This window comes from Geotrypetes seraphini, chromosome 10, assembly GCF_902459505.1.
Source record: "Geotrypetes seraphini chromosome 10, aGeoSer1.1, whole genome shotgun sequence".
Classification (NCBI taxonomy): domain Eukaryota; kingdom Metazoa; phylum Chordata; class Amphibia; order Gymnophiona; family Dermophiidae; genus Geotrypetes; species Geotrypetes seraphini.
Genome location: NC_047093.1, coordinates 121173870 through 121188875, shown reverse-complemented (window position 1 = coordinate 121188875; position 15006 = coordinate 121173870). Strand labels below are relative to the sequence as shown.

The 15006-nt window shown below is 43.7% G+C and overlaps 1 protein-coding gene across 2 annotated transcripts in view; it reads left to right on the top strand.

Annotated features, from left to right (window-relative positions):
• Nucleotides 1–1288: 1288 nt before the first annotated feature.
• Nucleotides 1289–15006, top strand: part of LOC117368037 (zinc finger BED domain-containing protein 1-like) — a 96761-nt gene continuing 83043 nt past the window's right edge. The window contains exons 1-3 of one of the 2 annotated variants that reach the window (XM_033961281.1): nucleotides 1289–1409; nucleotides 13322–13392; nucleotides 13731–13993. In XM_033961281.1, coding sequence (XP_033817172.1) covers nucleotides 13344–13392; nucleotides 13731–13993 — 312 coding nt within the window. In that variant the 5' untranslated portion in view covers nucleotides 1289–1409; nucleotides 13322–13343. Of the gene's footprint in view, nucleotides 1410–5754; nucleotides 5811–13321; nucleotides 13393–13730; nucleotides 13994–15006 lie in introns of those variants that run through there. The other variant, XM_033961280.1, reaches the window with a different exon arrangement.

Below are 15006 nucleotides of genomic sequence, written 5' to 3'. Positions count from 1 at the left end.
AATAACTGGCTGGCCCACATCATCTCTCACACTTCATCCTACCTAAACTTCAGGAAACTACTAAAAACTTATCTATTCACCCGATTCACACCCTAAGACCCCTGCCCTACTCATGGCCCCTTCTATCTCACCTGTCCCGCCTCCCATTAAACTGCTTCCCTTTAAACTGCTACCCATTAATCCGCTTCTTCACCTGCTGTTTGCACCCCTGTTGTTATACCTACATTCTCGGATTTATCCTTTACGCAGATTGTCTTGACTTCCCCTGTTCCATTTTGCCCTGACTGTACCATTTTTTCGCCGATTGTACCACAGTTCGCTGATTGTTCCTTTTTTCTCTATTTGTACCAATTTTCTTTGATTGTACCTTTGTATCATTTTCGCTGATTGTCCAGCCCTTCTTCGTTGTAAACCGCCTCGAACTACTATGGCTTTGGCGGTATATAAGAAATAAAATTATTATTACCTATAATTGTTAATGGCACTGTTGTGGGTGTTAATAAAGATTTAAAAAATTAATAAAGATTTAAAAAAAAAAAAAAAAAAAAGCACCAGTGGGATTGGAGGTCGGGCTCCCCTCACTTGCTACTTGTTTGAGCTGATAGTTTTTAATGGGTTCTGCTCAAATGCTCTTGGCTGTATTCAGCAGTGGCGCCACTAAACTACAGCTTCCATGATGCAATTGGGGGTTCTGATGTGCAGACGTCCCTATTTTCTCTCCCTGTCTATTATATGTGCTGGAAAAACAAGGCTCAGTGGTGATTGGTTATAGCCGCCCTTGGGCACTATCAGTTTGAGGTTTCTCATTGGCAGGGGCGGATCCGAATCTTCACTAGTCCTGTACAAAATTGTGTCGTCGGTAGTCGAAAGGGGCGTGGTGGTGTAGTGGCCTCGGCCGTTGGGCAGTGCAGCTGTCGGCCGAGACCTGCTCGAGAAGATTCCATATGGCGAGGGGCGTGGCTGCCCAGAGTTGTCTTCGGCCATTGGACGCAGCTACTGTCGATCGCGGCATAGGCGGGCGCGGATCTGCTCAGGTCTCGCGCAACTGCGTTTTCGAGAAGGGCGTGGCTGACCAGAGTTGTCCTCGACCATTGGACGCTTCAGCTGTCAGCCGACGCATGAGCGGACCCGGCTCTCGCGCGACTCTGCGCTGTTGGCAGTCGATCCTTGCTCGAGAGGGGCGTGGCTGAGTAGAGTCGGCCTCAGCCGTTGGTCGTCGCGGCTGTCAGTCGCGAGCTAATTGCCAATCGATATGTCCAATCGGGGGCGGGGGCGTGGTGTGGGGGGCGGCGGCGGCGTCACTGTGCCGCGGCGGCTGGGATCCGTCAGCGCAGGGAGGAGCCGATACCGGGCCGATACCCGCGGGTATCGGACCCGCCCACCGCGAGGCCCAGCCCCCGATACCTGAGGTAAAGTGGCGCAGGGAGCGTCTGGTACCCGCCCGGGCAACGTTCCTCTCCTCTCCTCCCCTCCCCGACATTCCCCTCCCCCTCCATTCCACCGTTCCTAGTCTCTAAGTAACATGTGGGTGACGTCATCCACGGAGCCCGGATGTGGACAGCCTCGCAAGCAGACTTGTTGGAGAAAGGTGGAAGTTTCGAGTCGGCCGCATCGCGCATGCGCGTCTCCTCAGTTTTCCGCGGAGCCCAGAAGTCTGTCTTTGACGCTCTTCGTTGCTTCGTGCCTTCTCTTCACCGCGGTTTGTCTTAAGTTCTTTTCTTTATTTTCTGTTAAAACAAAAAAGGACTTTTATTTTCTCATTGACTGACTGGCGGGGCAGGTCGCTCACCCGCAGCCTGCGGGCTTCGACTTTCTTCCCTTCTATGTCCCAGACCGCAACGGGCTTCAAGAAGTGTGGCTAGTGCCAGCGTGCAATTTCCCTCACGGACCCACACCGTTGGTGCCTCAAGTGCCTTGGGCTGGACCATAGTCCGAAGTCGTTGTCGAGTTCAAGTGGAAAAGCTGTTCAGAATGGACTCTTCAGCTACATTCTCGACCTCGGGTCCTGACTCAGTCCAGACTTCAGCCGGGAGTCCTCCTGCTTCGACAACTCCGACCTCCAGTCTTTAGCCTTGAGTACACCTGCTTTATCTTCCTCTGAGCTTCCCTCAGGGCAGATACCTAAGCAGAAGGTTCCTGCGGTGGTCCTCAAGTTATCCAAGCATCAGTCCAAGCCAAAGCATGCTTCTACTGCCAGCGCAGAACCTATGGCCTCAGCAAGTGGTCCAGCTTCAGACTGGGATTCACAATTGCAGGCTTCTCTCCAGACCATATTAGAGCAGCAATTTGTTCAGTTACTGACCAAATACATGCTTGCTTCGACTGTTTCCTGCAGTCCAGCCTGGGCAATCAGCAGTCTCTGCGAGGTCGAGTCCCTGCCTGTGCCTCGAGCTGTGTCTACACACTCTATGTAAGGAGTCGAGTCTTTGCGAGTGTCTGGTCAGGAATCTACACACTCTATGCAATCAGTCGAGTCTTTGCAAGAGTCTCGATTGGAATCTTCGCACTCTATGCAAGGAGTCTTTGCGAGTGCCTCGACAGGAATCCTCACATTCCATATAAGGAGCTGAATCTTTGGGAGTGCTTCGAGATTCCTTGATCCAAACCACTGAGTCTATGGAGTTTTGATCTACAGCTTCTAGCCCTATTCATTCACCAGCAGCACTGCCCGTCTCCAGGCATAGGGCAACCTCTCCTCAATCTCAACCGAGACCTACTTCCAGGCAGCACTCTCATCATAGAACGAGGCCCTCATCGAGGCGCAAGTCTTCTTCCGCAGAAAAGCCTTCCTTGTCCAGGCCTCAATCCCAACGGACTACATGGTTTCTACAAAGCTTGGGATTTGAAATCAACTTTCTTAAATCCCAACTTCAGCCCTTTCAGAATCTACAGTTTATCAGAGCTGTTCTGGATACTATCCAATTCAGAGCATTCCTTCCTCAACAACATCTGGATGCTCTTCTTCAGCTATGTCACAAAGTGTCTTCCCACTCTCAGCAAGACACATGATGGTACTACTAGGTCCCATGGCCTTCACGGTACATGTGACTCCTTTTGCCAGACTTCACCTCCAGATTCCTCAGTGGACCCTGGCATCTCAGTGGACGCAGGCTTGCGATCCACTATCTCGACACATTACAGTCACTCCTTCGTTGAGACAGTTTTTCCGCTGGTGGATGCTCTCTTCCAATCTCACCAGAGGATTACTGTTTCAGATGCCACCTCATCAGAAGATCCTCACGACAGATTCTTCAACATACGCTTGGAGGGCTCACCTCGACGATCTCTGTACTCAAGGCCACTGGTCCAGCACGGATCATCAGTGTCATATCTGTTGGAACTCAGAGCGATCTTCAATGCTCAAAGCTTTTCAACATCTTCTTCACGACCAGGTAGTCCTCATTCGAATGGACAACCAAGTCGCCATGTACTATGTCAACAAGCAGGGAGGAACGGGATCTCTCTCCCTTTGTCAAGAAGCTCTGAAGGTTTGGGACTGGGCAGTCCTCCACAACACCTTCCTGAAAGCTGTTTACATCCAAGGGGCTAAAAATTGTTTGGCAGACAAATTGAGTCGTCTTCTGCAATCTCACGAATGGACACTCAATTTCTCGCCTTTTCATTACATTTTTTCTCAGTGGGGGACTCCTCAGATAGATCTATTTGCATCTCCCACAACCACAAACTGCCTCAGTTCTGCTCCAGGATATATTCTCCTCATTTCCTCGAGGCAGATGCTTTTCTACTGGAATGGACAAATCTCTTCCTGTATGCATTCCCTCTCATTCTCAAAACTCTTGTCAAGTTGAAGAATGATCATGCCACCATGATTCTGATAGCTCCTCGGTGGCCGAGACAACCTTGATACTCCCTTCTACTTCAACCTTCTACCAGTTTTTCTGTTTCTGCTTACACAGAGTCAAGGATCTCTACTTCATCAAGTTTCAAGTTTATTATTTTTCTTGATTAATCGCTTAATCAAATTCAAAGCGATGTACATATTAAAAGATAATTAATAGAGAACAAACAGCACAAACTATAAATACTTACATTAGGTAATACATACTACATTACATAAGGTAAGAGGGGTATTTGAAATACATTTGTTAAATAAAAGTAGAACAGAGGAAAAGCACAATAGGGAAAACATTTAAGTATTAAGGTATAAACTGTTAAAATTATTAATTTATTAATTTTAAAAATTAAGTTAAGTATTAAAAGCATCATTAAAAAGAAATGTTTTTAAGTTACTTTTAAATTTTACCAAGTCTTGCTCATTACGTAAAAAAATTGGAAGAGCATTTCAGGTCTGTGGTGCTGTTACAGAAAATATAAACTGCCGTCTGGTGTTTATAAATTTTAGTGAGGGAACAGTCAGTCTCTCCACCTGACAGCTTGGTACCTCTCAACATAACTCCTCTTCAGTTTTCTCAACCTGTAAGAGACATTTTAGAGGCTTCCAGAAAGCCTGCCACTAGACAATGCTACCACCAAAAATGGACTAGATTTTCTACGTGATGCATCTCTCATGACATGGAGCCTTGAGATACCTCCTTGGCTTCTGTCTTGGATTATCTTTTGCACTTGTCTACTTCTGGCCTCAAGTCTACATCCATTCGAGTCCATCTCAGTGCAGCTGCTGCTTTTCATCAGCCTATTGAAGGGAAACCCTTCTCTGCTCATCTGGTGATTTCCAAATGTATGCAAGGAATTTTCTATGTCAAACTTCCTCTCAAACCGCCTTTAGTGGTTTGGGATCTTAATGTTGTTCTTGCTCAATTGATAAAGCCTCCATTTGAACCCATGTCTATGGCTCATCTGAAGTATCTCACTTGGAAAGTGGTATTTCTCATTGCACTCGCGTCTGCTCGAAGAGTCAGTGAGCTGCAAGCTTTAGTTGCTGATCCACCTTTCACAGTTTTCCCTTCATGACAAGGTGGTCCTCCATACTCATCCTAAATTCTTACCTAAAGTGGTTTCAGAATTTCATCTCAGTCAATCTATTGTACTTCCAGTGTTTTTTCCAAGATCTCATTCTCATCCTGGAGAAACAGCTCTTCATACTCTGGACTGTAAACGTGCTTTGGCCTTCGACTTGGAACGCACCAAACTACACAGAACTGCTCCTCAACTTTTTGTCTCCTTCGATCCAAACAAGTTACGACATCCAATCTCTAAACGTACCATCTCCAACTGGATGGCTGCTTGGATCTCTTTCTGCTTTGCCCAGGCTGGACTGCATCTACAGAGTTGAGTCAGCTCACAAAGTCAGAGCCATGGCGGCTTCAGTAGCTTTCCTCAGATCGACTCCTATTGAGGAAATTTGCAAAGCTGCCACCTGGTCCTCGGTTCATACTTTCACCTCTCGCTATTGTCTGGATGTTTTCTCCAGACGGGATGGCCATTTTGGCCAGAGAGTATTACAAAATTTATTTTCCTTAGTTTCCAATGCCCCCACCATCCCATTCTGGTTAGCTTGGAGGTTACCCGCATGTGAGAATAGGCTGCCTGCTTATCCTGGGATAAAGCACAGTTACTTACTGTAACAATTGTTATCCATGGACAGCAGGCAGCTATTCTCACAACCCACCCACCTCCCCTTGTTGGATTCTCTGCTAGCTATCTGAACTGAGGAGACTTGCCCTGTGCTGGGCGGGAAGGCACTCGCGCATGTACGGTGCGGCAGACTCAAAACTTCTACGTTTCTCCAAGCAAGTTTGCTTGCGATGCTGTCCGCAACCGGGCTCCATGGATGACATCACCCACATGTGAGAATAACTGCCTGCTGTCCCTGGATAACAACTGTTACGGTAAGTAACTGTGCTTTACTCTCCTCCCTTCCCCCAATCGACATTACCCTCCCCCTCCTCTAACAAACATTGCCCCCCTCCATTCCACCATTCTTATTTTATAAGTAACAATACTCTTCCCCTCCCCCAATTGACATTACCCTCCCCCCTCTTCTAAGAAACATTACTCCCTCCATTCCACCATTCTTATTTTATAAGTAGCATTACTCTCCTCCTCCATTCAACATTACCTTCCCCCCTCCTCTAAGAAACATTGCCCCCTCCATTCCACCATTCTTATTCTATAAGTAACATTACTCTCCTCCCCTCCCCCAATCGACATTACTCCCTCTTTGTGTACCATCCCTCCCCCTCCTTAGGTAACATTACTCCCTCTCTCGGCATTACATCATCCCTTCTCCAAGCAACATTATTCCGTCCCTACGTACCACCCTTCATACAGGTAACACTACTCACCCTTTTCCCTCGCTCAGCATTATTATATCATCCTCTTTCCCAAGTGACATTACTCCATCCCTGCGTAATTCTAGTGCTCTGCTTCCTACAGGTAACTAGGGTTACCATATGGCTCCAGAAAATGGAGGATGGATTAAGACATTTGATTTCACTTCCATTGCTTTCAATAGAAGTAAAACCCGGATGTCTCAATCCAGCCTCCTTTTTCTGGAGGCTACAGGTAATATTACTCCCCCTTTTTCCCCATCCGGCATTACATCTCCTCTCCTTTCTTCAGGCAACATACTCCCCTCCTTGCTTAATTCCACCACTCCTACAAGTAACATTACCTCCCCTTCCGCCCACCTGGCATTATATCATCTTTCTCTTCTTCAGGTAACTTTACTTCTCCCTTCATACCACCTCTCCCTTTCCAATGGGTAGCATTATGCCTTCCCTCCCTCACAATTATGCCACTCTTCCGTAGGTAAAATGATCTCCTCCCTACGAGTACCGTAACATTGCTCTTCCTTGCATCATATACCGAGTGATATTCCTCCCTCTCCCTACATCATATCACCTCTTTTCCTTCCTTGGATAACCAGTGAGCCCCATCATATAAGAGGACTGCGGCACCTAGGCTCTGTTAGCATGTACTAGCGTAACCTAGTATTGGCACAACTAGCACATAGGTGCCAGCAGTTACACCAGCCATAAGGCTAGCCTAAGGTTACCAAAAAAAGGTGGACAGGTTGAGAAATCCATGTTTTACTTCTGTTGCTTTCAGTGGAAGTAAAACCCAGATAACTCAATCCCTCCTAATTTTTCTGGAGCCATCTGGTAACCTTAGCGCTAGCATGACTGTGAAGGCCTAAATAGTAGCAGTTCCCGATGCAACTTATGGTATATATATGTGGGATTTGGGTTGGCCACTGTTGGAAACAGGATACCGGGCTTAATGGACCCTCGGTCTGTCCCAGTACGGCAGCTCTTATGTTCATATGTGAGTCATTGTGACATCACTGCTGAGGTTGGCTCTTAGGCATTGGTGGAATGAGGCATTATGACACCATAATCTCAGCTCTGGAATGTTGCTACTCTTTGGGTTTCTGCCTGGTACTTGGGACCTGGGTTGGCCACTGTTGGAAAAAGGATACTGGGCTTGATGGACCTTCAGTCTGTTCCAGTATGGAAGCTCTTATGTTCTTAAGCACAGAAATGGAAGCCCTGCTTGCGCCTGGGCATGGCATATTCTCTAACCTGCCCCTTGCAAATACCCACCTTGTAAGTTAAGCAGCATTTGCAGAAGAGCAGCTGACACTTGGTGGGCACGTGCGAATGATGGTATAAATTGTGATAATAATAATAATAACTTTATTCTTCTATTCTGCCACAATCTTGCGATTTCTAGGCGGTTTACATTCAAGAGAGCTGGACATTTCAGCGAGTTACAATATACAGATAGAGGAAATATAGAGTACAGAAACTTAGAGAAAGCGGAAATGTAAGCTGTACAGTTTGCTAAGCGAATATATAAAATATACAGTTTGCTAGGAAATTTCCGAGAAGACCTGTTAGGAAAAAGTCATGAATTACAAAAAAAAATACAGCGACAATTACAATATACAGCGAAAATTTCAATATATAGCGAAATTCTGAGAGGGCCTGTTAGGAAAAGGTCGTGAATTTCAGAAAAATACAGCGAAAATTTCAATATACAGTGAAAATAATAATATACAGTGAAAATTACAGTATACAGTTCGTTAAGGATTTTCAGTGGGGACATATTAGAAGACAGATCCCGAATTACAAAATGCGATTTGGTTAGGATTTAGAGGGGGCATATTTGGAACGAGTAAAGAAAAAAAGAAAAAATTCTTCATCTAACTGCTCGGTGAAGATTCTGTTTAGGTGATATATCTGTTGAATAAGGCAGATATATTTTATGAGTTTTCTAAAAGCGTAGCTTTGTTGATGTAGTTGTCTAACCAATGTTGTTGTTTGCTTGGTACGCGAAAGTTTTATCCAGAAAGGTTTTGTATTTACAATTAGTAATGCTTGGGTATGCAAAAAGATAGCAGTTTCTGGTTTGTCTTATAGGGCTGTAGAATATGAAGTGAGATAGCAGATACATAGGTGCTAGTCCCCAAACTAGTTTGAAACATATGCAGGATAACTTGAAAATTATTTGTGCCTCGATTGACAGCCAGTGCAGGGGGTGATATGGTCACTCTTTTTTAATCCAAATATCAAGCGAATCGCTGTGTTCTGAATAATTCTAAGTTTCCTCACTGTTTTTTTGGGTATACCCATATAAACGATATTGCAATAGTCCAGAGTAGAAAGCATTAGTGATTGCACTAGTAATCTGAACGATAATGGGTCAAAGTATTTTTTGATGGTCTTTAATTTCCATAATATCAGGAAGCATTTTTTCACCACTATATTCGTATGTTCAACCATTGTCAGGTGTGTCCAATGTGACTCCCAATATTTTTATTGTATTAGTAATCGGGTAATCGTGGTCTTTTATATGTAACGTTGTGTTGGTAATTTTATCCGTTGGGCTTGCAAGGAAGATATTTGTTTTTTCTGTATTAAGTTTCAGTTTGAAGTTGATTGTCCAATGTTCTATTTCGGTCATAAAGTGAGAAATGTATTTTGAGGTTTCGTTTGTTATGCTGTTCACTGGGATTAAAATGGAAATGTCATCTGCATATATGTAGTAGTTCAGGTTTAGTTTTTGCAGTAAGTGCCCTAGGGATGATATGTAAATGTTAAACAGTGTGGGTGAAAGTGGTGAGCCCTGTGGCACTCCTGAGGGGTTTCTCCAGGAGCTTGAATATGTCCCACCACTAACCACTCAGTATGATCTCTTTGTTAGGAAGCCCTGTATCCAGTTCCTTGTTTTTCCCATGATTCCTATTGCATCTAGGCAGTGTATCATTATTTCGTGATCAACTAGATCGAAAGCACTGCTGAAGTCTAGTTGTAGAATTAGAGCACTTGTTCCTTTGCTAAATAGGCCGTATAGGTGATTTAGGATCGAGGCTAGGACTGTCTCAGTGCTAAAGCCTTTCCTGAATCCTGATTGGTGTTCGTTTAGTATGCTGAATTTGTCTAGATAGTTTCCTAGTTCCACGTTGACCAATCTTTCAAGTATCTTGGTGAATATGGGGATGCTTGCAATGGGTCTGTAGTTGGTTTTCAAAGCTAGAGAGATTTTTTGATCTTTTGGGATGGGAGTGATTAGTATATGTCCCATTTCCTCATGAAATGTTCCTTCCGTGAGAGTGGTTGTTATCCAATTGAATAGGTCCTTCTTAAAATCTAGTGTGGCTGTTTTCAGGGTCTTGGAAGGGCATACGTCTAGGAGGCAGTTTGATTTAATATATCTATTGAACAGGGTAAGAAATTGGTACCAATCAGGAGGTTCGAAATGGTTACAGATCATGTCTACTATGGGTTCTTTTTCGAGGGGTCTGATTTGGAATTCGAAGTTGGGTGCGGGTGAGGGTATGGTCGCTCTTACTTCTAAGATTTTGTTGCTTTTATGATTATAAAGTATACTGATAAGATGTTCAAGTGGTCTATTTAATATTGTTAATATGAATTTTGTACACTTGATGAAAGCTTAAAAATGAATAAAGAATTAAAAAAAAAAAAAAAAAGATTTTGTTGTTGAAAAAAGTGGCCAGGGTATCTGCTGAAAGTATACATTCGTTTTCCTGTAGTAATATTTGGGTAGTGTCAGTAAGACTGTTTACCAGTTTGAAAAGTTTTTTGCTATTTGTTTTAGGTGTCCCTATTTCTTGTGCGTAATGTTTTGTTCGGTTTTCTCTAATCCGATTTTTGTAGTTTTTCATTTTTTGTTTCCATTGTACTTTGTCTTTTTCTTTGTTTTTTGCCAGGTTCTTTCTAGCTTTCTCAGTTCTTGTTTTAGAGCTAGTAATTCAGAGTTGAACCATTTATTTAGATTCCTTTCTTTCTTTTTTACATGTTAGGAATGGTGCTATTTGATCTAACACTTCTTTGCTAAACTCTGCCCATCTAGTTGGGAAGTCCTGTATTTCCTCAATTTGGGTTCTAGTTCGTAATGGGCCCAGAATTCTGTTGGATTTATAGTACCTCTTCTGGTGATTGTGGTTGGTTTTGGGATTTTTCTTTTGTGTTTTTGTTGGGTTGATTTTTTTTGCCAATGTACCGTATATCAAAATTACAGATGTAGTGGTCTGATCAGATGCATTTTTCCCAGGTCTTTGTGTTGTGGTGGATCTTTGGGTCGTGGATTTCTTTTTGCGAAAAGGTAACTATGTCTAGTTGGTGGCCTTTTTTGTGTGTTTTCTCTGGTTTTGGTATTTTAAAACCGAGGGTTTTTAAGAAGGTGTTTATTTCTATTACGTCAGGTTTTTCCACTTGCTCCAGGTGGACGTTTACATCTCCTAGTAGTAGATTGTATGTTCCTTTTATGGTGTTAGTAGTGAAGTATTCGAAGAACTCTTCTCTGGCATGAGTCCACTGTTTGGGGGGAATGTAAAATATTGTCACGGTTAGTGCCTCTTCCAGTTGAGTGTTGGTGATCTTGCAAGTTAATATTTCTAGGTCTTTAGTGGTTTTTGAGTCTATTTTGATGTTATCAAAGGTTTCTTTTAGAATTATTGCTATGCCACCCCCTTTTTTCAAGTTTCTAGATAGAGGTATTATTTTGTAACCATGGGGTAGCATTTCTTTCATAATCGTGTCAGTGTCTGATACCATCCATGTTTCAGTCAGAAATAGGAAGTCGGGGTTTGTTTGCGCCAGCCAGTCATGTATTATTTGTGCTTTGTTTCTTACAGAGCGGGTGTTTAAGTAGTATCCCTTGAGGTTACCGTGCTTAGTTGGGGCGGGTGTTCTAAAGCATTCTATTTTTTTCAGATTGCTTTCCTTGGGTTTGTTTCTATGGGGTTTGAAGGAGTTGCGAGTTCTATTTACCACTGGTATTTGTAAAGGGCCTAGCTTTGTATATTCATATAGAAATTGATGTGGGCCATTTGGTTTGTTTGTCTTGTTTGATCTGTGCCAGGAAAAATGAATAGGGATTGGTTTAGGGGTTTTTTCATCGTTACACCAGCTTCTATGATATTTTAGATAAAGTATCACCAATATCAGGAGATAGTTGTTGAAGGTCGCCATTTATGGCTAATGAATGGCACTGCTTGGGAGTAGTGTATTCTGGTGATAGTCAGGGGTAAAGGTGTAATAACTGATATAGATCTATATAGATCGAGTAATCAGTTATAGAAGATATATAGTGCTATCAATGATTTGGGTAAATGTGGGTCTCTGGGTTATAAACTTGCCCTTTATGCAATTAACATCCCATTACTTCTTTATTGGGGTAGGCGTGCAGAGCTTTATCCCCTCCCCCTCCTATAAATGTGTATATTTGCAAGAGATGGCCACTATTCTCTATACCCAGTAATGACCTCAGCAGTGCATTCGACCTAGTAGACCATGCTATACTGCTTAGCTGCCTCGATTCCATTGGCATTTCCGGGCAAGTACTATCTTGGCTTACAGGCTTCCTAAAAAACCGCACCTATTAAGTTCATAACGATGGAACCTTCTCCCATTCATGGTGCAACCCCTGTGGAGTTCCCCAAGGCTCCCCCCATCACCTTCTCTGTTCAATATTTATATGGCATCACTGGGACACATGCTATCGAACCGAAACCCGAAATCCTACATTTATGCAGATGACATCACAATCATCATCCCTATTCCCTCACTGTCACAAGAGACAGTACAACACATCTCAACTGTCCTCACCATGGTTGAAAATTGGACCACTCGCTTCAAACTGAAACTAAACCCAGATAAAACCAAATTTTTCCTTGCAAGTCCCAACCACAAACTTACGACCACCACCCTGCAACTCAACGGTCTAACATATCCAATCAATCCCACCATTAAAATTCTCAGAGTCATCCTAGACCGCTGCCTCACCTTTGAAGATCATACCAATGTTCAGGTCAAAAAATGTTTTTCCACCCTTTGGAAACTCCGTTCTATCAAACACTACTTTGATTTCTCCACCTTCAGTTTGCTGGTCCAATCCCTAATCTTAAGCACCTTGGATTGTTGCAACATCATATATTTGGGTTCCTACAAGAAAACCATTAAACGTCTTAGACTTATTCAGAACACCGCCGTCCGCCTCATCTATGGCCTCAAAAAGTCTGACCATGTTAGCCCCTTCTACAGAAAACTTCATTGACTTCCAATTGAAGCAAGGGTCATCTTCAAATTTGCCTGCCTCTGCTTTAAAACCTTGACTGGATCATCCCTGATATACCTGTCACATCACTTTGTGTTCCCAGGCTCTAACCGAACACGCAGTGCCCACCTGTTTGCCTTCCCCTCACCAAAGGGATATATTTACAAAAGATTCCTGGACAAAACCCTCTCTTTTCAAGCTGGCAAATGGAATGATTGCCTTACCACCCTCATCTCTCTTGCCCCATCCTACCTACCTATCCTTCAGAAAATCTCTCAAAGCTTACCTCTTTGATAAATTTCTCTAACCCTATCCTTCTTTCCTTTCCTCTCCTTCCTCACCTATATACCTCTTCTTCCCCGGATCTTACTATCCTCATCCTGCACTCCCTTGTAACTGTATATATTCCTTTCTCTCCTCTCTTCATCCTTCCAAAGTATTTTAGATCAATGTAGTCTTGTTAGAATGTTTATTTCTTATTTTTCCTCTATCTCTATTTTTCACTTCTTTGTTATTCTCCAGGTACTTTAGTTAGATTGTGAGCCTTCGGGACAGTAAGGGAATTTCTAAGTACCTATCTTACTTTTTAATTGTAATTGATACTGTTACTGGTTACTTTACCCTGGTTAATCTGACTCTGCATCTTCGCTGTAAATGTACAATCTCTTCTCCTGTAAACCGCTCTGAACTGTTTTGTGGTATTGCGGTATACAAAAATAAAGTTATTATTATTATTATTAATGTTGGCATGCTATTTCTCTGCGCTTCCTCCTTCTCTCCTGTGTGTAATTGTGAGCTGAGTGTGGTCTCTTTGCAGGTACCAGGACGCTGGGGGAGACATGCAGGTAACGGACGACGTCTGTGCTCAGATGGAAGATGAGTTACTTTGTAAGTTGATTTCTTCTTCCTTTGTTCCCCAAATATCGCAGAGAAAGAGACCCTGTTGAGAGTGGGCTAGGGTAGATGCAGTCCCAGAGTTCACAGAGCTGATCCGGAGAGGATGGTGGCTGCCTGCTCCCTCCCTCCCTCAGCCTCTTTGTCATGGGATGATCTGATTTCAGACACGAGGAGCCTGTTAGGTTTTTTTCCAACGTGTTTTTAAGCGCAGTGGTTTATTGGTCCTCTTTGGAGCCGTTTTGGGGTTCATGTCTTTGCTGTTTTCTCTCCTGTGTCTGTTATATTAATTCTCTTCAATAGTTGTTTCAGCCTTTCCTTTCTTCTTCCAGTTTGTGAGGAATGTCGCTTGTACTACCGGGACTCCTGCCCTCAGCATGGGGCGCCGACCTTTATCCTGGACACCCCAGTGCCAGACAACGTGCCGTCCCGAGCTCTGCTTTCTCTGCCTGAGGGGCTGGTTGTCAAAGAGCGACCCCAGGGAGGGTTTGGGGTCTGGTGTACCATACCGGTCATTCCTCGAGGCTGCATCTTTGGTCCGTACGAAGGGGACGTCCTGGTGGACAGGAATGAGTGCACTGTCTACTCCTGGGCGGTAAGAGAATGCTCCACACCTCTGCATCACCAGACAACATCTCCCAATCTCCTCTTTCTACCACATTGAATGCTTGCATGCTTTTATGTTTCTATGTCCGACTTGGGTGAGAGGGCAAAGATATCTCTTTATCTTATCACATACCGCCAAAATAGCCTGCAAGGCATCTAAGCAGTTTACATCGTATACAAACTAGCTATAAACAGAGAGAGAGGATGTTTGCTGAGCCTTGTTAGTCTTGGGGTATGTCACCACCTGAGCAGCTCCAGGGATGAAGAGATAACGTAAAGGTTAATAATGACATCTAACTTGTTCATTTCCTTCACTGGCGTCATGAAGCATTGCTGTGATCATTTCTATAATCATGTACACAAACATGTTAGAGACAGTTACATAACATAAGAACATAAGCAGTGCCTCTGCTGGGTCAGACCAGAGGTCCATCTTGCCCAGCAGTCCGCTCACACGGCAGCCCATCAGGTCTAGGACCTGTATAGTAATTCTCTATCTATACCCTTCAAGACCCTTTTCCTTCAAGAAATCATCCAATCCCCTCTTGAACCCCAATACTGTACTCTGTCCTATCACACCCTCTGGAAGCGCATTCCAGGTGTCCACCATCCTTTGGGTGAAGAAGAACTTCCTAACATTGGTTCTGAATCTGTCCCCTCTTAATTTTTACGAATGCTCTCTCGTTCTTGTAGTTTTCGAAGGTTTGAAGAATCTGTCCCTCTCCACTTCTCCATGCCCTTCATGATCTTGTAAGCCTCTAAGCCTCCGTTTTTCCAGGGAAAATAGCCCCAGTTTCTCTAATCTTTCATCATATGAAAGGTTTTCCATACCTTTTATCAGTCATGTTGCTCTTTTCTGAACCCTCTCGAGTATCGCCATATCCTTCTTAAGGTACGACGACCAATATTGGACGCAGTACTCCAGATGCGGGCGCACCATCATCCGGTACAATGGTAGGATGACCTCTTTCAATCTGTTTGTAATGCCTTTCTTGATAATAC